Genomic DNA, 22,828 nt, shown 5'->3' with positions numbered 1-22,828 from the left:
GATAAACCATTACCTGTACTTATCGTGCACCTTCTTTTATATTGTGTTGTGTTTTTATATTGTGTTGTAGGGCTCTCAATAAAATCGGACTTTTCTAGAAGCGAATCGATTTTCGATTCACCGAAGAAATAGTGCACATTCAAAATTTTTAGAAAAGGATAGAATACTTTGGCAAGATTTCGAATATTTCTCAACAATTTGCATCAAGTCTGAAAACCGCATGCCAATGTATTTTCTACGGCTGTTTCATAAACAGCACCGACTATAATGCAGTACAGCATGCTTTGCGGTCGGTTTGCGTGGGATGGAGGATTCAACACCCCGACGCGGTCGATTAGTGTGGCGGCTTTAGTGCTGCTTGTACAAGGCCTCCAACATTGGGTGACAGGGCGAGCCTCAGGCAGGCTTAGCAATGTCTCGCTTTGATAGTCGATCTCAAATGTCATGGCGCTCAAGTAACTCTTGTCGTTTTTTGTCTACTGAGATGTGCACTAGTCAGTTCCCTGCCATCATGAGTTGGGTCGAAAAATGTATTTCTTTGTGTATAACGTAAATACACTAAAATTTTATAGTCTGTCTCTCTGCTGCGTTGTTTTCTAATAAGCGGTGTGAACGCTTTATACATCTAGGTACAAGCCAATAAGTTACAGTGTCTTATTGTAACCCGCCGCTACCACTTCGCGGTTTCGGGCGATCAGTTGTATGATATAAATACTGAGTACTTTAGAGACAAAGCGTAAAAATATTTGATTCGTTGTATGTGAGATTTTCCCGCTATTCAAATCGCATTTCATTCCTAATATGATCGGTTCCATGCTGCACAGCTTGCATTCGATTCGGCAGCAAAGCTCAACTATTCGTATTCGATTCTATTTAGTGAAGCACTCTACTCATCGACCTTTCATTAGTATTGTTACTTGTTAATGGCGGGACACAACCAAAAGCGAAATACACTTTCCGGAAACCTTAGTAGCCATTGAGAGCCTTATTACTAGTAACTGTAAAAGTCATGCGTGCGCCTGATGGATGCTAGTTTCCAAGAGCAAGAAAAACGGCTACAAGAAGCGGATAATCCCCATATGACTTGGTAGCGCTAGCCGAAGAGATGATTCGCAACAAACGTAACGGCGAGTGAGAAATGTAAGTAGCAGTGATTCCGTGTATGCACAGGATATCACCTAATCTGAAGAAAATAGGCAAGCGACCAACTCTTCGAGTTGTGTTCTCAGCCCCTAATAAGCTTGCCGAACTATGTAAGATAGCAAACCTGCGAAAAGAAGTACAGGACGAAATTTGTTGAGTGCACAGAAGAAGTTGTTTACTCCCTGCCAGCGTTATGTGGCAAAGTGTACGCAGATCAGACCGGAAGATATCTAAATGACAGGCTGCGTGAGCGCAACAAAAAGCTACAAAGCCGTAATCTGTCTGAACATCGTGTACAGTGCGAACCAGGTGTGTGCACTGCAGACTTTAATGCATATGTCCAGTCATTAACAGAAACAGGAAACAACTGACAAGAGAGATCATGGAGGCAAGACAGATAGAAAGGCCAGAAAGTAAATCTATGAGCACGCCTTATGCCTAGCTATCAATGAAAGAGTTCTTTTTTCTTGATGGCGTGAAGAATAGCTAGAATGTGTGGCGCAAGTAAACTGGCGGATTATCTTCTGACCCATGCACCCTGCATAAAAAAGATGTGCACGTATTGAATAAACATTCAGTTGCAATTTAGCGCATGTGGTGTCTCCATCGTGTTCTCCGTGTTTCCGTGCGCTGCAGACCTCATAATGAATTTTTGCCTCCGGCACCAAGCGCAACTAATAGAGTTATTACTTTGCTTTTCCTTCACTTTTTGTCTGGACTTTTAATTTGAATAACCTCGTCCCGAAGCAATCAAACCACACGGTTGTTAAGAATTGACAGCGCGATTGATTCTCTTTTCATTTATCCGAAATTAACAACACTTATGCGCATAGAGTCCTTTTATAAGCAGGGCCTGTGCCGCAACTTTTGCGGCATACATCTCTCAAGCCAATCACACACCCATTTGCTGAAGCACTTCCACCAGTTAGTTACTGTTGGCATTGCGCATGGTATGAACAAAGCAGCGCGCGCGCATGAACTAAAACTGCAATGCACAATTCGCCATCTAGCGCTCAAGTGCGGCTGGTTATCAAAGCTCTCAGTAAATGCATTGCTTTCGAATTTCAAATAACTAGGCGTGGTGCAGTTGCTGAACATTAGCCTTGTTTTACGCTTTAAATAACGAGCTCGTCATCAACGCACGTCATCTTTGGGCTACGTCTTCGAAGCGAACAAAATTATTATATTGCATCTCATTTTCCCATGGCACACTGGTGGCGGAAAAGATCACCGCGCTTAACTGTTCACTCGGCTATAACGCCCTGCTGTAATATCCACATTTGCAGAATGCAACACGAATAAATCACACCAACCGGATGCCTAGTGGTGACATTAATGTGTCGAAGAATACTCCATAGTTTTCTTGCATTTCTTAAAAAATTGGGCGGATGGAAAGCTTTAACATAATCTTTTCCAATAAGCATTCACATTATCATTTTTAAGCCTCTCGTTTGAAATCTCGTTTGGGAGGAGCATCACACAGCGTTTATCCAAACGACTAGGAACCCGGATTCAAGCGTGATAAGTATAGCAGGGTGCAGTAAAAAGTTGTGGCGTGGTGGAGGAAAGTTATGGCTGTTGGAATGCAGCTCTGGCAGCGTTAGCGTCGCTGCGTACAATAGGAATTCATGGCATGGGAGAGAGCTTTAGGACGTTGTTTTGGTACCATACGGCTGCATGTACCAGGGAGGCAACGACAACACAATGTGAAAAAATGCCACCCATATCTGTGTCGGTGTAAAAGCTTCTTGGGACAGATGATATTTTGATGCCTATATAAGTGCTGTGAACTATTTATGAAGGTCAAGAGTTAGAAGAACTAAGGTGTGTGATTACCAAGTCAATATATGCCCAATACTTCATGTTTCGTGCCCCTTTCTTCTAAAAAATCTCAAGTATACTTTTAATATAACCATTGAGCAGTCCTTTCCCCACACTACTTGTCTGATTTCCATGAATCGTAAGCATCTTATCAAAGCTTGCAGGTTAAATTGTCTCCCATTTCAGTGGATAAATAAACCACTAATGCAAAAAATTCAAAAATTTTTGCATCAAAGCAGTGCCATGTGTATCAGCATCAGTATCGCGCAACCTAGGAAACGCAACTATCCTGATACCACCTTTTGAGCTCCGCTGCATTGAATGTTAGCTGTCTTGAGGTTAATATACGTTGATATTCCGCCGCAACCACGTATTGCAGAATTAAGCATTTTTGTTTATTCTGTGGTGCCAAGTATCATATATAGGCCTTTAAAAGAACAGGAAAAAAATTTACCTGCGCAAACTTCACATGCAAAGGAATTATACATTTCTTTATTTGTGTAAATAATGAGCGCGCAGTTAGAGTTACATGTTTTTACATTTTTACATGGGTTACATTTTTATGTTGATTTTGTATTGTACATTTTCGAGTACTTGAGCACTGAATGAAAGTCTAGAGTGTGTTATCCTACTTGTTCTGTATAGCTGCTGTAGATGAAAGTGTCTCTTTATTCGCAGGAGAAGGTTTTGCCGACTTTGCCTACAATGCCGACTTTGCCTATCACTGATGCAATCCCCAAAGCCTTTGCGCTTGCGTTGGTGGTAGTGGTGGCTAAAAAAGCAGATACAGAACAGCGACCCAAAGCCGCCCCTCTTAAACGACGGCCGCTATCCCTTGGGCAGCGCCGGCGTCTTCAGCCAGCTGGAGGAGCTTGAGCTGTGTCCCCGGGTTGGGGCTGAACGTTAGAGCCTGCCAATGATCAGAGTTGATAATGAAGTTACTCCCGGATAGGGACTGCGGGCAGTTCCAGATCATGTGATTTAGATCGGCTTTGCTTTCACAATTTTTGCATTTTTCTGAGCAGAGTCTTACCGAACAGATGCTAATGTAAGTGCAAATGTAGAAACTTCTTGTGCGCACTGGTGAAAATTTGTGCCGGGTAAAATAATAATTTTTTTTACCATCAGAGGACAGATGTTTTCGGCTGGGGTCCCCCATGGTGGACGCTGAGGTTGGGAGCTTTGAGGATGTTGAGGCCATGGGCTTTGGTGATATTGATACCCGGGACTTTGATGAGGGTAAGATCCGGGGCCTTGAGGAAGCTGCGGCTTCGGGACACCTGGAGGTGGATACATTGGGCCGTGAGGTGGAACAGGTCGCGGGCCTCGTGAGCGTGGAGCCCGGTGGCCTTGAGAAAGTTGATGGTATTGGCCTTGAGGAAGTTGAGGCCGTTGGCCTGGAGGATGGGGAGGCCTACGGCCTTGATTTTGTGGCCTAGGAGGACGCATTGATCTGAAAAAGAGATAATTCTAGTTATTTCGCTGACAGGGCATCAATGACCCCTCAAATTAGTACTCAATAGTTATGACTAAAATTAAACAAGGTAGTGAAATTTTTCATGCAAATTTATTAATAGGTGCTTTGAAATATGACATACAGTTCGTTATAAACTACTAGTTTTCTTCAACTAGGAGTATTTTAGGCAAAAATTCCGACCCCACTTGTTAAAATTAAGCACCACAAGTATTTTGAAAAAGCACCAAAATGTCATTGGCGCATGAAAGAGCTACTGCTAAGTATTCTATATATGAGGCATTTAATAAAAATTAGATAAACCGGAGTGCTCTGCGATAGTGCAGTGTATATTGCTCCGTGTGGGTAAAAAAGCCGACGGTGCGCAGAGATAAAAAAGTAGTTTTACTACGAGCGATTTCACCCACGTTCCTTTTTTCCAGTTGCTAAGATAACTCCTACAATTGACCAGCTCATATTACCAGAATGTTTTCATTCTTAGGGCATGGTAGGGCATTGTAGAATGCTCAGCCACCGGGCAATTAAGAATAATGCAGGGTGCGGTATCTTCTCCGTTCCGCAGAATTTTATGTATCTTAACTGAGAGGTCAGCGAGTATTCAAATATTTTTAGTACAAATCGAATATATCATATTGAATGTTTTAACCTAATTCAAAAACTTTAGCCGCTATGTATTTTGAATACTCTAAGGACAAATATTGCTGGAAAATTGAATATCGGATGGTACATCCACTAGGTGTAATTTTTCAGTGCGCAGACAAACTTGCCGAGCTCACCCACAGCCTTAGAGGATCATAGTGGTGGTTTGAATTTCTCTTCTGCATAATAATATTACGTATAGTCGACACGATAGGAAATATTTACGAGCAATATACAAAACTGTTCGCTTTTTTTAATAATACTGCGAATATGACTGCTCTCCTCCAACCTCGAATGTTTTTTCAATAATTCAAAAGTCACATTTGCGATCATGTTTGGATGATCACTGTGCACTGATCCAAACAAAGCCTTTAGTGTTAAGACTTCATTCGTCCTGATGAACAAATATAAACCTTCCACCATCTCACCATTAAAAAAAAGCCTTAACAAACGCATCGAAGCTTTTTATGACATCGAATACTCAAAACAAACCGTTTGTAGTCGATGCTTCATCGACTACTTCTTATTTACCATCCTCAGATGAAAATAAAACTGAAGAGGAGAAATACCACATATTTAATGTTCACTGAATGGTATAAGTGTGCGAACTGTCTTGAAGCATAAAAATACTTGCGCAGTAATAGGAAGTGCTACGAACGTGAAGATGCCTGTTTGACACAGATACCATTTTGATATAATTGGCAAGCGAAAACCTGGGGTTTGGCATGCGTAAAATACTTTTCTGTTCCAGTATCTTCTTGTTTTAATCGATATGTAGGATGTTTCTTCATAAGATGCTACTCTCATGCGGGCAGCATCAATGATGTGCTGCCGCTATCGAAGCAATTTTCCTGCTCTTCGCAAGCAGAATGTTTTTTTTTTTTTATCATTTATACGGGAGACATATTTCACGTAGGGAAATGATGGACATAGTGCGAGGCTCTATAGCTTGGTTAAAGCTATGGTGCAGATAGCACAAAAATACTCACATTCAAATGGGGAAAATTTTCGAGCTTAGTCCGAATGCGTCAAAAGCACTACATATGGGAAATAACACATGTTTATGCTTACACTGATGGCGCAGCGAAGGCGAAGAGAACACATACGCAGTAGAATGTCAACTGCATCTCAAGAGCAGGTAAGTCGCCAGACAGTAACACACTGACGATGTGTCATGAAGCCCGCCTTAAATAGGCATAGGCCTGATTATTATACATTAACGAGGCCGAAGTGCTCACTGATATGTTTCCTCCCGCATAGCATCTCAGAACGCTTCAGCTCTTTTTTCCTGCAGCTGAGAAACACCATTAATTAATGCTTGTTAAACCAAGCCCAAATTTATTCAGGTATATATATGTATGCTATTTACATACTCAGGAGTTGTGTGGGCGTTCCAAGTGCAGGAAACTAAAAACAAAGATTTGCTTTCACAGCTGAGAAGAGTTTTCGCAGTTAACGCAAAGTGTTTGTGTTAGACCGTTGCAGCTGCTGGAAATGTTGAAGAATACAAAATTTTTGTGACGCCACTATTGAGCAATATACTACTTTAAACATTTTATCCAACCGCTCTTCAAATCGTAACCGTCTTTCCGGCTATTTTTTTTTTGTCGGAGAAAGTCTCTAGGCATTTTATAGTGTCCGCTTTAAACAATCGTTTGAAACGTTCTATTTAATACTGGCAAAGATGCGGTTGAGAATGTCAGTTTCATCACTTTTTTCTTCTTAACAACCCAAGCTTATACCACCAACAAGAAAGGCCGCATACTCCATTCATTCTGGCCTTGGATGCCGTGGTTCAGCATAGATTGCACTACTGGAACGCGAATGTATCCATGCTATTTCCCTACACCGTAGTTTTATACACAGTAGTGTTCATTACTGCCCTGTCTTATGCGTCCTCGGGCTAAGATTAGCCCATTCAGCTAGGATTATTATCGAATCGAGGCTGTTTAGGCTACGTCGCCCCAGCGTGGTTGTTTTCAGAGCGCGGTGACTTTTATAGAAAAAGATGAGCCGTCGTTTTTGACTCAGATAAATGCCTACAGCAGATACTAAAATCATTAGGAAGTTGTCACCGGGACTTGCTTTTCCACCATGTAACAACGAAAGTGACTTACCAGGCGTTTAAGCTTACTCGCGTAGCAGGATTTCTGTGCATGCAAGAGGACCGAAATGGTGCAGTGCACGCTTCTTATATCATTTTTGAAAAGTGAATGATCACCCGTTTTTTCCCAAACAATATTCAAAAATATTCTGTGTAGTGAATTACAATTAACGCGCCTGAACTATTATGAATGCGCCTCAGGTTGCCTCGATGGCAGACGAAGAAGTTGACGACGAAGTGTGCCGGCGCGCGCGGCTCCAGCTCTCTGGCTGTGTAGACTGACTGTGATTTTGCTGCCGTCCGCTCAGCTGTTTGGTGAACTGTATAGCTGAGGTCACTAGCACGCGAACCCCCTTTCATTTGGTGGAGGTTGCGGTCGTCTGACGCCCTGGACCTTCGCAGCCGTCTTCTCCCGCCGCTCACAATGCCTAAGGACTCCGTGCCCAGTCCTGCACCACCCACCCCGACCGTTCTGTGCGCTGGAGCGCTGCGGCAGCGTGATCCCGCTTTCTTCAGTGGCACCGGCGACGATGACGTCGAGGATTGGCTGGCATCGTACGAACGGGTGAGCACCCATAACAAGTGGGACGATGCACTCAAACTCAACAACGTCATCTTCTACCTTTCGGACGTTGCGAACCTATGGTTCAGAAACCACGAATCCGACATCCCCACATGGTCGGCTTTCAAGTCCAATTTTTCTGATGTATTTGGCAGGCCTGCGGTGCGCAAGCTGCGCGCGGAACAACGCCTGCGAAGTCGGGCGCAGCTGCCTAGTGAAAATTTCACCAGCTACATAGAGGACGTTGTGAACCTGTGCACACGAGTTGATGCCTCTATGTCTGAGCGCGCCAAGATTGAGAACATTTTGAAAGGAATCGACGACGATGCGTTCCAGATGCTTCTGGCACGCAATCCCACCACAGTGGCCGACGTCATTACTCATTGCCAGAACTTTGACGAACTTCGGAAGCGACGCATCCTCACCCGTTCTCCGCTCTCGCAGCAGGAATCGCTTGCTTCCCTCACATCTGACACCGACCCGGCGCAACTGTCACCGCAGATAAAGCAGTTTGTTCGGGAGGAAGTCGCGCGTCAGCTCTCGTTGATGCCCTCCAGTCACGACGCTGCGACTCCTCTGGTGGCGCCATTGCAGGAGGTCATCCGCCATGAAGTTGCCGATGCTATTCCTACTGCACATCCATCCCTTCGGTTGCTCCCTTAACCTACGCCGAGGCTCAGTATCCCCAACCATCTCCTATACCCGCCCGGATGACCTACGCAGAAGCAGCGGCGCGCTCCGTGCCCCTGACTGTGTTCCACCTCGTCAGCCCGTCCTGCGCCCCGCCCCGTCTCTACGACCAGCCCCGGTTTCTTCGCCGTCTCCGCAGCGGCTTTACAACCCTTGGCGCACATCGGATAACCGACCCATCTGTTACTCCTGTGGGTACGCGGGACATGTCGCCCGCCACTGTCGCCGTCGCATGGTGGCATCGCCAACCATCTCAACCCCTGTGCATCCATCCCAGATGTTTTATTCGGCTTCTCCATCCTCGCCGCTAGACGCGTACGCCCCCGACCGTCGTGCTTACGAGACCCGACGTTCTCCATCACCGCGCCCTCGCTCACTGTCACCAATGCGCCGTCGCCCTCCCTCCGCTGAAGAGGGAAACTAAGATCCGCAGTTCCGGAGGCAAGAACTGCGTGCTGTTCGAAAAGCTCAAGGCCTCCGTTTTCCCCACGCAACGTTCTTCAGGTCATCGTCGACGGACTGCCGGTACATGCGCTTATCGACACGGGTGCCTCAGTATAAGTGATTCACGAAAAACTCTGCCGCCGCTTGCGCAAAGTCACGACGCCATTTACGGGTCTCTCGCTTCGCACCGCTAGTGAACAGTGCATTGCCCCTCTCGCCTCGTGCACAGCGCGAGTCATCATTGACGATATATTGTATTCAGTCGAATTGTTGGTGCTGTCCTCATGCTCACATGACATAATTCTCGGGTGGGACTTTCTGTCACACAACAACGCCGTCATTGATTGCGCCCGCGCTGAAGTTGAATTTTCCCCTTTGTTTCACGAGCTTACTACTGAAACCTCTGCCCCCTTGCCACTCAAGGTCACTATCGCTGAAGATGTTGAAGTAGCGCCGGGAGCATCTGCCCTTGTTTCCCTGTCGTGCCGTGCCGCGTCGGATGACACCGTTTTATTTACGCCGTCTGCTTCCTTTGTACGCCGGAAGAACCTGCCGCTACCTTCTGCTGTCCTCGATGTTCGGCGGGGTGTCACGAAGGTGCTGATCTACAATCCATCCTCGTGTGCCCTTACCCTGCTACCTGGTGAGTCCCCTGGCTGCATTCAACCTGTTTGCCTTCTCTCTGCCCTTAATGTCCACGAGGCAGCCAGCGGTCCCTCTCTAAACGCCATGCATTCCGAGCTCGCTACTGAACCTGAGCCTGACGAACTTTTCCGCGCCGCCATCGACGATACTCTTCCGTCCACCTACCGTCAGCAGCTTTCAGCCCTTCTCCACACTTTCCGCTTCGCTTTCGATGCAGCCCATCAGCCTTTAGGCCGTACATCAACCGTGGCTCATCGCATTGAGACCGGCTCCCACCCGCCTTTTCGGCAGCGCCCCTATCGCGTGTCTGCGGCTGAGCGTCAAGTGATAAGTGAGCACGTTGAAGACATGCTGCACCGTGGCGTCATTCGTCCCTCTCACAGCCCTTGGTCTTCTCCGGTGGTGCTGGTCAAGAAGAAAGACGGTTCTATCAGATTTTGTGTCGATTACCGGCGACTGAACAAAATTACCCACAAAGACAATTATCCGCTTCCCCGCATCGATGACGCTCTTGACTGTCTCCAAGGCGCCGAATACTTCTCCTCTCTTGACTTGCGTTCGGGCTACTGGCAGGTCCCGATGGCTGCCGCTGACCGTGAGAAGACCGCATTCGTTACCCCCGACGGCCTTTACGAGTTCAGCCTCAGTCATAGCCGGGTCAACACGCTTACAAAGGTCCACTACATCCTCAATGTAGCTCGTGAAAGTCTCGTTAGTGTGCTGAGCTCGGACACGCAGGCTTTGCTCAGCGCGCAGTTTCCGCACGGCGGGACGACCGAAAACCTCCGCGAGTGTGCTCTTCAGAACGGCCCAGGTGGGAATGTCGGCCTCGTGGTTCCGGAACCACAGGTTCGCAACGTCGCTGAGGTAGAAAATCACATTGGTGAGTTTGACGCGGTCGTCCCAGTTGTTATGGCGGCTCACCCGTTCATACGACTCCAGCCAATCTTCCACATCCTGGTCGCTGTGGCCGCTGAAAACAGCTGGGTCCCGCTGCCGGACGGCACCGGAGCAGATGACTGGCTCCGGCGGGGGGGCTGGCTGTTGACTGGGGGGCTGCTGACCTGCCTTGGACATCGGGATGGTGCGACTGCGAAGGTCCACGGTGATGGGGAAAGGTGACCGCCGCAACCTCCACCAAATGTAGAGCGGTTTATTGACACGTTGAAGCACCAGCGATAAAGACCCTGGCGCAAGAAGTCCGGGAACCAGCGAGGCGAGGGACCGGCACACAAGCGGCAGTTCTCCAGCACGAGCCTTCTACGGACTTCTTCTTCTTCACCTCGGCGCTAGCGCTTCGTCGTCGTTGGTAGTACTGTATCATCTTCTTCATTCCAACTCATTCCTCCTCAGAGACTGTCGCATCATTCATCGGACCACCACTGCCTACCACCCTCAAACTAACGGGCTGACTGAGCGCTTTAATCGCACTCTCGGCGATATGCTCACCATGTACGTCTCGTCAGATCAGTCTAACTGGGACTCTGTGCTGCCTTTTGTGACGTACGCATACAATACCGCCACCCAGTCAACCACCGGATTTTCCCCTTTCTACCTGTTGTATGGCCGTGAGCCGTCCTCCACAATGGACACGGTTTTGCCGTACACTCCGGACGCCTCCGAATGCACGCCCCTTTCCGAACTCGCCAAGCACGCCGAGGAATGTCGCCAACTGGCCCGTTCTTTCACCTCGGACTCCCAAGGTCGCCGAAAGCATGAACACGATGCCCATCAAACCGCGCACGCTTTCTCTCCAGGTTCATTAGTTTGGCTTTGGGTCCCCTCCACTACACCAGGACAGTCTTCTAAATTTCGCAGAGAACATCATGGCCCTTACCGCGTCGTCGAATCAACATCCCCTGTTAATTATATTGTAGAGCTGCTTACACCCTCTTCGGACTTGCGTCGTCGCGGCCGTGAGCTTGTCCATGTCAGTCGCCTCAAGACTTATTACGACCCGCTCCTCTTGCCAGCACCATAGGTCGCCAGGATGGCTCCTCTTCCATCCCGGGGCCATTGTAGTGAATTGCAATTAACGCGCCTGAACTATTATGAATGCGCCTCAGGTTGCCTCGATGGCAGACGAAGAAGTTGACGACGAAGTGTGCCGGCGCGCGCGGCTCCAGCTCTCTGGCTGTGTAGACTGACTGTGATTTTGCTGCCGTCCGCTCAGCTGTTTGGTGAACTGTATAGCTGAGGTCACTAGTACGCGAACCCCCTTTCATCTGTTACATTTAAATTGCTTCGCAGTTTTCATGGCCACAAAATAGTGTTTTGGTCGCAGATCCCGTAGCATTTCATATTTTTTTTTATAGCAGGAGCAACTCTTCTTCACGAAGTAGCTTCGAAGAAGACGTCAAATTTTTGTTTTTCTCTGCACCGCACGTAAGCTCCCAGATGCTTTTCAGATTAGGAGTCCTTCCGTGCTGCATGCCTTCGCTGCCAGGGAGCATCCTTCACGCGCATACTCGTTAAGAAGTTCGCTGTTCTGCGGCTTTCAATTTATATTTTTTCTCGAATCTTGGACCACTTATTCTAACGAGTTTGCCGTAATTATAATTTCAATGAGAACTTTGCCACTGCATTTTATGAGTCCAGTGGCACGTTTTATTAGTTCGAAAAATACGGAAGGATGTAGCTGTTGTCGGCGCAGAGCCATAATTAACTCCAATGTTAGCTTCGCCTCTATTAGTTCTATTTATTTATTTAATACTGCGGACATGCTGTATGTCAAAGCTGGAGAGGGAAATACAAAGAGAGGGAAAAAGCAGAGCAAGTTAATGCAGTTATTGCACAGGACTGTGGACAAGCGCTTCAGTGTCTTTTAATTGCTCTCAATCAGCGCCGGTACACCTCCATAGGCAATGATGTCAAACGTCGTCCAAAGACGAAACTTTTATTCGTTTACTTCTCTTCGCGTTGTGCTGTCGTTCTAAAAGGTCAGCGTTGTGTCTATATTATTAATGCGCTATTAATTTTAGTGCGCGTCATTCGCTCTCGACATGACATTTAGATATTTCCCTCATCGCCTTTGCAAGAGGTTCATGACAAGTAGTTGAATTTTTTAGAATTGATAATGGCAATGCCGGCGGGCGACTAGCGTGGCCGGCGTGTTCAGGGCTATGAATTTTTGCCTTAGATAACACATGTACGCCTACTTGGAAAAACAAATTTTGCGGCTGTCGAGCTTGTGGCTTGACAGCAATTATTCAGCGAGAAGCTAACGCTCGTGCTTGGTTTCGCCACACCACGTTGGCGCTGGGTCTTGTTGCCATGCTCGCTTTAGCCCCCACTCAGGGGTAATAATCTCTACTTAGTTTTGGTACGACTGCCGTGTTCCTCCTGACTGAAAAACTCGTCTAAAATAAGTCGAAACAAACTTCAATTGACTTCGCATTTAGCGTTCGCGTTTAATTTCTAAAGCCCTGACTAGAATTTTCTATAAGAGGCATGACTTGAATGAAATACGTTTTCACTCTCCCCATTTACTCCTTTCACGTTCTTTGGAATTCGAAAGCAGGTGAGCACGCACCTAGTAGAAAGCGGTGGTACTGGCGGAATTGTCTAAGGCAGGGGGAAAGGTAGCTGCTCTGTTTGCGCCGGCGCTGGTTCGAATCTCCCTGGAAAATGGTGACGTTTTCTCAATGGCTGCTAGGATCGATAAAACTTACCTCTATGGTAGCCCAGTGGTTATGGCTCTCGGCTGCTTGACCCTAAAGACGTGGGTTCGATCCCGGCCGCGGTGGTCGAATTTCGGTGTAGGCGGAATTCTAGAGGCCCGTGTACCGTGAGAGGTCAGTGCACGTTAAAGAACCCCAGGTGGTCGAAATTTCCGGAGCCCTTCAATACGGCGCCCCTCATAGTCTTAGTCGCTTTGGAATCTTAAACCCGCCATAAACCTAAAACCTAAAACTTGATGGGCTATTCGACGCATTTTTGGGCGCGAAGAGAAAGGAACAAGGACTGCGAAGAAGCACTTCAGTGTTCGTCACATTTGTTTTTATAAATAATGGGAAAAACCGAAAACCATACTTGGAAAGATTTCTAAATCTTGAACATCTATACACACCAGCCGTATTGGCAATAATTTTCATTCCCTTAATTTCGCGGGTAATCCGTTTTGTACTTCCTGAGGTAGACGTCCGGCCAAAATAAAGCAGATAACGCTCTGCCGTTTGATCTTATCTGTGACCTTATGCGGAGAAGATATGAAGGTTTCGCTGTGTTCCTCGCAAGTGAAGCGGTGGCATTTACTTCCATGTATATTCAGGTATATCAAGTAGCGCCTAATTACTTCTGGCATGACGAGAGTCCGTTCATCCAAAGCATTCTCTATACTTTATGCCTTATTCTGTACTTATTGAATTTCCGGCATCTGTATGCAGAAAATCGTAGAATCGTAATTTCTTTGAGAAGGACCCAAACTTTACATTTCAGCAGTCTAGCGTTTCATCCGAACACGTCTGCGCGTTAAGTCTCCCGCAACTGAAAACCCTTTCCCGCACAGACGGTTACTTCACGGTACCGAAGTTAAATCTGAAGACTGGTGCTTACAATTTTTTTTTCAGCCAATCGCGACCTCTGTACGTGGCGTCAGAAGCAACCATTATACGCCAGGCGCCACAAGGTCATGTGGACGTCATATTATTTTTGAAGTCGGAGAATAACTGGAATCTCACTCCGACAGTTGTAGCATTGGACATTCTATATTTTCTTTAATCCGCTAACAAGAAGTGCGAAGGTGTCGGAGGTGGCGTCCCTGCAGTTGTACTGCGTGGGCGTGGTTTCTGCGTCGTGTGCAACGTAACAGGTGGTCTTCAGTTTGTGTTTTTTTAATACGCAAGGAATACTAAAATGGCGAATAGCTCACCTAAGTGGTAGGTTACTATTATACCACGGCAGAGGAGAAGCGGCGACCTAAAAGGTACGAACAGACCAGGACGGTGCTGGACTACCAACTAAAATTTTGAGTGAACATTGTTCATGTTTACCACATAGATTTTAGGACTATCCGGTCCTTCTTCTTATTATTTTCTTTCCTACCTGCAACATCGCGCAATACACAACTTCCTTCCTCGATAGAGCTACAGATTCTGTCTTGACACAGGGCTCATGATACTCTTGGATGACCCATGCTACTCAGATCTCGCAAGCCTGCCTCTCTGCATTCTTTTTATTGGAAACTTGTATGGTTTGCATTCTTTGCATTTTTTGAGTGCATCGGAAGGTAGGTGCTTGACATCTCAGTTAATGATGGTGAGTGCTTCCTTGTCCTTTCGTTGACACAACTTCCTGTCTAACCTGTGTAATGTTTGCCACAAGAGAGGGCAAAGCGATAAAAAATTCCTTCTGCGTGTTGGAAGTACTTTTTTATTGTGCGATCTTCGATTTCCATTTTTTGTTTGGTCATTGACTCGTGTACACTTATTTTTTTCTCTTATGAGGTACCGGACAAATTATCCAGATCTCATGTTTTTTGCCGATATTCATAAAATTATGGGTCAGCCCATCAATGCAAAAACAATCGAAAATTTCATTAGTACATTGATCCTTGCCAGCACGTTCCTTAGCATGATGGCGTGTTCCTTAATAAGAAATGAACACTCGTATAGGAATTGTATGGTCAACTCAGTCATTTTATTGCAACTTCCTTTGACGGCTTTTGAGATATGGCCTTCATAGAGATAACGACAGCTTAAAGGTTTCCCTGTGGTTGCTCCTGTGGAGTTGCAGCAGTGCACCGCAGTAGAAAATAACTTTAGTCTGTGCGTAGTGAATTGTGTCTGATGGGAAGGTTTCTTTCCACCACATTGGTGATTTTTCTGTCATTACAATGGCGCACCATTCGATGTCTAGTCACAATTAGTTTCGCGTGGCAAATCCTCCCAGTCATGTCTGGTCCCACCAGCCATAATTTCGAAATTATCGGCGGAGCCCGCTCTTCCCTAATTCGAGACCAACTAGTTGCATTTCGTTGTACTTACTCATCGGGTTTAAATATTTTTGTTACTGACTGGTTTTAATAGTTGCACTACGTATTATTTTCTCTGTTTACAGCCGATGAGTGGTTCTTTTATACTTTTACTTTGATGTCTGCGCTTTTTTCCTGAACTTTTGACGCTTGTGCTACGCATTATTTATTCTGTGCATTGCCGATGAGCGGTTGTTCATTACTGGGACTTTATCTCTGAGCTTTTTGCCTGAACTTTTGACAATGCTATTTTTTCTTTTTCGCTTTTTACACTTATGTATCCACCCTACTAAAATATCTTGTGGAATTTTAGTATTCACAAATAAGTGTTAAAAAGCCACTTATAATCTTAGCAGAAACCATGTGTATTTCTTGGCACTACTTTTTCATGAGCCGAGCAAAACGCTGAGCAGCATCCTGACAATTATATATCTCTTTAACTTCACCATAGACCTTTTTTCACATAAGCTCCAGCTAAAGCCTGCTTTTCACATATTTTATCTACAAGGAGCTCGTTCCAGCTTTCATATGGGAGAACACAAACAATGGCAGCTTATTCAAGCCTTTTTATGTGGAACATATTAAAAATGCGTTATTTGGGAATCAGCCAGCCCGTCGTTATTCTTCAGTACGGTTAAGTGGAAAACGGTTCCAGCTTCTTCATAACGCAGTACAGACGGAAATCTGCCCACGGGAAATCTGCGCAGGGGCAACGGGACATCCGGAGGTCGGTAGAATTTAAAACCTCTCCTCAGCTGCGACAATGTCGGGAAGTTCGTTGAGTGGTGCGATTTTTCAGAGCTACGCTCTATGTACTTAATGTTTACTGATTTCGCTTGAAATGCTGCGGTAAAGCGACAGTTTTATTGGAAGAGTGCTCCGTGGGTCCTAACGAGCGGTGGACTTTGAGTTTTTGACGAGAAACCTTTGGTGAAATACTGGGCAAATGACGGCAAGATCAGGCCTAAAAGCTGTGCCGAATCGACGGCAAGGGCTACTATGCTAAAAGAATGCGCTAGCAGATCTTAAGAGGTGATGCAGCTGCCTACGGTATGCATTCACGCAGTTTGCATGATCTTTCTTATTCCTTGACACGGCATCCTGTCATGTAGCTTGCGGTTTTTTTTCTTCCTTCAACGAATAGACCTCTCGGACAAGAACGCATAGTTTGTGGGACTTTCTACGGACGTACTTACATTTTTTAAGTGCTGTTCTCTTGAACTGTTGATGAGCTTTTGAGAGCAGTTGGAGTATACTTCGCGGAGAAACGATCAATGTTCGCTGCCAATTACGCGCTTTGCGATAGAAGAACTCTTTTATGCTGTTTTCGAGTTCGATCAATCAGCCTTGCAGGGCTCCTTATGCTGTACTGAGCACTGAAATTATTAAAGCTAGATATGCCAATGGGTCTCTGATGTGACAGACGTGCTTCTGGCATAAAAATTTCTTTCGAAGACCGACATCAATAAAGGCGACTTCCGAACAATGCCCCACACAGTTTATAATGTTGCAGCTTGGAAACAATACCGCAAGAGCTGTGTTTTATGGACAATACTTCCGCGAAACGACAATAGAAAACGTATGTGACTGCTGTGCTTTTCGGTTTCTTGCCATTCTAAAGTTGCAACTCTTCGTGGTAGCTTGCTTTCTATACACATGAACATTTTAATTATGGTGGTTGGATCGTACAATTTAAAATTCATTACTATCATTTCTGCTCTGCGAGTGATCGCATTCATCGTCGAGGCATTCTTGTCCCTTTGAAAGGTACAAAATTAATATTTGAGCTCTTTAGTGAAAAACAGCTCGATGAATCTTTGTTTTTACAACAAGCATTCAATTATAAATCAATGTTGACAACCAGCTTTTTTTGCAATATTCGCCTTTAAATGCACTAACTGTAATTTTTACCGTTCCTTTGGAAACCGTTTTTTTTTTAAGAAAGAATGGTATGCCGGAAAAAAGAATGCATTTGGCGAAGCTGTAATGTCGCATTTATATTGAAGAGTGCACTACAGGAGAAACAGCCCTTTTTCCTGTTATGTAAAAATCGCAATAAAATTGGTCAAATAGTCGAATAAGAGCAGAGTGTAATAGCTCTCAAATCATGCAATCTAAATAAAAACTTAGAATCATTCTCACATCTGTTAAGTTTAATGAGCGTCTTCAATTCTTCCGTTTTGTAAGAAATTCTTCAAATGCAGTCATGAAAACAAATTTTGTCCACTTATATGTTCTAAAATAGAAAAGTGCCGTTATATACACGGCGTGCTACTCCAGATGCTGCCTGAAAATTTTCAAAGCTGAATTAGTAAAGCGCTTCTCAGAGCTGGCAATTCAAAAAGAAATTGGGACCACATGACGGGTGGAATTCCTTAAATCCATGCATTTGGGCAGGCTGCTGAGTGGAAGGATACGTTATTTTACCCAGTCACTAACCAGCCACGACCGGAGCATGAGCTTCTATTACAGACAGCATTTAAGGCCGCTTCTAAAAACAATTTATTGAGTTTTTTCACGCCAGTGTAGAGAACAAGGAGTGATGGAGTCAGCGTCCTGCTTACTCAAATCCAAATGGAATCCGGGAGCCTATAGCAGCGCAGTATAAGCTATGGGGAGCCGAAGCCGCCCATCGATAACACCTACAACCTGCCCCACATGGGAAGCCCCAGTGTCCTCTTCTGCACTGAAAGGAAATGGGATGGCATGAATGTAAATAAAGACAGCTTCAGAGTGGCCGAACTCAAATCACTGATTGCGTCGTAATTGTTTCATGTGATAAAACTGCTGGGCTAAAAAAGGTCACGAGGGAGATATAATATTTTCAAATTGCGTTCTAAGTGCCCCTTGTGAAAAATCCACTGCGTAATATCATGCGTAATATCAGGACACTGTGTTGCACGGTATGTCATGTGGGCCATGGTGGTGGAAAGCGCAAGAATTTTCCAGCGTGCATGAAAGCACGTATTAATGAGTTGGTTTATATAAATGCACAGGTTTTCACCGTGCTGCTATCTTGCAGCATGACGCCTACTCTAAAAGCCAGTGCAAGGAATCTATGCATCATTACGCCTAGTACACGTGGCGGTCTAGCAGGAGTCGAGATTATTTTCCAGAGTCATTTGTTCGAAAACAAATCTTAAGAGGCGATTGCCGACAGTAGCGTTAATGTGAGTGAGAATATACTAAGTGTGTGCATCAAAATGGGTTCACCTCAAATTTCCTTACTTGAGTCTGTTCCTATGCCCTGTTTTCCTCCCTTCTTATCTTGAACTCACATTCTCCCTTATCTTCGACTCCTCTAGCATGAATTCTGAATCCACGCACACACATGGATGGGTCTTCGTTCCGACGGCACGAGGTAGACTGTGCCGCCATTAGATAGCCTTACCTCTGTTTCGGCCCGTCGCTCTGTTGGGCCTGCGCTCTTATGTCATTGTATCCGACATTGAGAATACATACACCTGGTTTTTGTCTTAAAGCTACCTTGCAGGATAAGTTCGTTATTCGTTCATTCTGCGCTTCCGTTCGCGATATCGTCCCCACAGAAAAGCTGAAGCCTATACAGGTCCCGATATCCCTTCTTTACGTAAGGGTGTATCTCAACATGTTCATTAAACAAGCTTGGCAAGATCCCCATGAGGCCCTCACAGTAGCCCGACCTTACCCGCCGCGGTGGCTCAGTGGTTATGGTGTTCGGCTGCTGACCCCAAAGACGCGGGTTCGATCCCGGCCGCGGCGGTTGAATTTCTTTGGCGGAGAGATTCTAGAGGCCCGTGTACTGCGCGATGTCAGTGCACGTTAAAGAACCCCAGGTGGTCGAAATTTCCGGAGCCCTCCACTACGGCGTCTCTCATAGCCTTAGTCGTTTTGGGACGTTGAACCCCATAAACCAAACCAACCTTATTAAGCAGTCCTAAGAGAGAATCCGGTGAGTCTCAAGTCCCGCACTCCATCCTCAGTAACTGTAACAAAACCCATTTGTCTTCTCATAGCCCTCATAGCCTGAGTTGCTTCGGGACGTTAAACCCGAATAAACCTAAACCAAACCATTTGTCTTCTTCTGTTCCTCCGAGCCTGAACAGGATCCCACGTGAAAAAAAGTGTCTAAGACATGAGAACAATCGTCGCTGTAGCCTCTCATCAGTCTAGGCCGTCGCAGTGCGTGGAGAGACTGCGGAAGCATTAAGAAAGCAGAGGCTATAGGATTTTTGTGACGGCAGTAACAAAGTTATGAGTTCTTAATACGGTGATACACGTGTGAGAGGGATCCCGTTTTCTCCTCTCGCTATGTTATATAGACGTTGGTGCGCACTCGACACGTGTGGAATCGCTTGACACACCTGGTCAGGTTTTTGCTGGCGTCGGGGTAGAGGAGAGTACTGATACACAAGAAACCTTGACAACAGGCATCGAGTTTCGATGCAGCCTTGAAAAGATAGAGAACAAGTAGGAATTCCAAATACAACAGGCCGCGATTGGCAAAACTTGTGCTGGGAATTTGATGGCTCGGCTACCATGAATTGACAATTAATGCGAATTCGTAGGAGGGTGAAAAATAAACGGAGCCTACAGCTTTCTTGCCTTTGAGTGCAGATTGGTGACTATGAAGTTTTCTTTTAACGCACATCGCTCAGCCTCTCTTTTGTACACCCTTGCAAAGGGCACATTAATAATAATGCGGGAATATTTACAAATAACAGCTTCCCATATTATGTGCTACGAGAGAAAAACACGGGTATGGGCAGAAAATGTTTCCCAAATTTACGTAGCCTGAATGCAAATGAGGCTTGTTGCTTTCACATCTAAGACCACTTGATCTCAGAGGAGGCCATTGTGCTATTTTAGCTTTGGACTTCAACTAGCCAACGATAGGATGAGGCCGCCGTAACAAAAAATTTGTAACTAAAACGACGTTTGTAAAAAGGTTTCTTTACAGCGGCTGCTGTCTGCGTGATGCCCCGGCGTCGTACCATATCAATTCGCCGACTTCTGTGGGGATCCCGAAGTTAACGTAAAAAACACCACCGGGATCCTCTCCCGTTTGGTGCATGTCAACTGACGAGAAGGAACGAAGGAACCCCAGATACCCGAAGTTCAACCGCAGCCCTGCAATTCTGCGCCCCTTTCTTTCTCACGCCCTCTTTCATCCTGGTCTTCACCTTGTCTACAGAGTGTGAAACAGTTACTGCGCTTTTCTGTTTGCATTAGTCACTTTTATTTAGCCTTCCCTCCTCGCAACTGCTCGTCTTCCGCCGCCAACACTCCTCATAGATATGTCCGCTGTCTTTAAGTTCTTTCGTCACCTCTGTGCTATCCTTCGCTCTCAGTACCTGCCATGTGGATTTTATTGAGAGTGCTCTCTGTTACGAAAAATTCGATCTGGTATGTTGCTTCTCGCCGCCAACGATGCTGCACATGCAAAAGCCTTGCGTCGTTAGGCGCTTGGGTGCAAGGCATGCTACCCCCTCACTTTCTCACTGGTTTGGTTGAGGTTTGGTTTATGGGGCTTAACGCCCCAAAGCAACTCAGGCTATCAGAGACGCCGTAGTGAAGCTATGGAAATTTCGACCTCCTGGGGTTCTTTAACGTGCACTGACATCGCACAGTACAGCTTTCTGACTGGCATACGTGCACTTACAAGATTCGCCCCCCGTACTAGGACCAAAGAGGGCAATACCTGGACGGGCTTAGAAGACCCGGCGAAGTGACGCAGCTGCATGAGTACGAAGACTGACGCAGGACCCCTACTGTCGCAGACAAGAACCAGCGCGTATGCTACAATCGCTTGGTAGCATGCCTCAAGAGGACGTGTAACGTCATGACTCCGACCTTCGCCATATGGCAGACATTACAAAAACGCCCTCGTAGTCGCAGAATAATGAATACAGGTCCACAATATGACAGAATTCCTCGGAACCGCCTGTCAGTATCATGCTTCAAATCTTATTCTCCCTATCTTCCCTGAAAAGCACATCAATACCTGTATTTTCAGCAGCCTCTCTCTAAAATATATAATATAGCACAACTTCTGCTGTCATTCACGTGATACTCAGAGGAACCATATTCTGTAACATATATAACAACTGCTCAGGACTGAGAAAAATTCAGGAAAAAATATTAATTGCAAATACCGTCTATTGAGATAAGACGCAAGTGGAATCTCACCCTGGCAGTACAAGTGCGAAGATATGGATGTTGTCCAGGTGGTGGCGGTAATCCTGCTCTAGAAGGGAAAGGAATTTTTTAAACAACATCATAACCGCTGGCGCAATATGCGCAGCCCTTTACCACGGTGATAGTAAAGAGCTGCCTGCCTCCTTCCATTGTCTTCTGTGGTTTTTCGTCGTTGTAATGTATTAACTGTCCTACAACAATACCCTGCTAAGTCTTTACTACGCTTCACGGCTGGAACAGTTAAGCAATGAATGAATGGCTCGTGTGCTCACTGCTCAGATCGCAGTTGACTACTAAAATAGGCACTTTATTTTTTCCACAGAAAAGACTTTTGAGCTATAATTTTGGGCCTCATTGCAGGGCAATTCATAACACTAGATGCGTCCGGTATGCTGTGATAGCATCTGATAGTGTACAGATGCTAGCTCCTATGGCAGGTGCGAAGGCTTGAAACGTTTCCTTTAAAGAGCCCTTACCCCTTCCTTATATTTTTATTGACGGAAACTATGTTTGGAAAGGTTTGTCGAATTGGCGGCGACACAGTTCATAGAGAGTCATGCAGTGCGTTCTTACTCAGATTTTCTGGTCTATTTTTAGCCGTTCTAAGTCTGTGAATATCACTAATGACTTCCCGACTTTCAAGAAAATATCACTCGCCATGCTGTCTCATGACTGGGGCGCACGACTGAGCCCAAGCACGTAGGTTCAATCCCGGCCGCGGCGCTAGATTTTCGATGGAGGTGAAATGCAAGGCACCGGTGCGTGTACAGCACGATGTATGAGCACATGAATGAATGCCAGCTCCTGGAGATTAATCAAGAGCGCCGAACAGACGCGCCATCCGGGGCCCCGGGACGATGCTCGACTGGTCTAAGACGCCAGTCAAGACAGGCTACTAACTCCACGCTTCTGCGGGCACTTCCGCTTCCGCTTCGAATGCGGAATTCCGCTTCGAATGCAAAGCAAGCTTTTATACGGCTAATCTACGCGCCTTTCTTCTAAATGCTTCCTCCTAGTATAGTAATTCACTGACAATACCAGGTTGGCACAGGTCGTGTGCTGCTGAATCAACGAACGACATCTATATCGCAGCGCTGCTCATTTCTTCGACTTTCGCTTCCCTCACCCCGAATGCAATCACTTTCGCGCATATCGCTT

At 45.9% G+C, this 22,828-nt stretch overlaps 1 protein-coding gene and 1 long non-coding RNA gene across 2 annotated transcripts in view; one reads left to right on the top strand and one right to left on the bottom strand.

Annotated features, from left to right (window-relative positions):
* Positions 1-22,828, top strand: part of LOC149359666 (uncharacterized) — an 88,706-nt gene that overhangs the window by 46,836 nt on the left and 19,042 nt on the right. The window lies entirely within an intron of this gene.
* On the bottom strand, positions 4,089-10,173 carry LOC149359667 (uncharacterized). Its single transcript, XM_089575292.1, has 2 exons — positions 10,140-10,173; positions 4,089-4,417 (listed from the first exon to the last, which is right to left on the bottom strand). The coding sequence occupies exons 1-2, from the start codon at positions 10,171-10,173 to the stop codon at positions 4,089-4,091; spliced, it is 363 nt and encodes a 120-aa protein (XP_089431418.1).

This window comes from Amblyomma mixtum, chromosome 2 (assembly GCF_055824585.1).
Source record: "Amblyomma mixtum isolate Tamu chromosome 2, ASM5582458v1, whole genome shotgun sequence".
In the NCBI taxonomy this organism is placed as follows: Eukaryota; Metazoa; Arthropoda; class Arachnida; order Ixodida; family Ixodidae; genus Amblyomma; species Amblyomma mixtum.
This window is presented reverse-complemented; position numbering and strand designations above follow the sequence as displayed.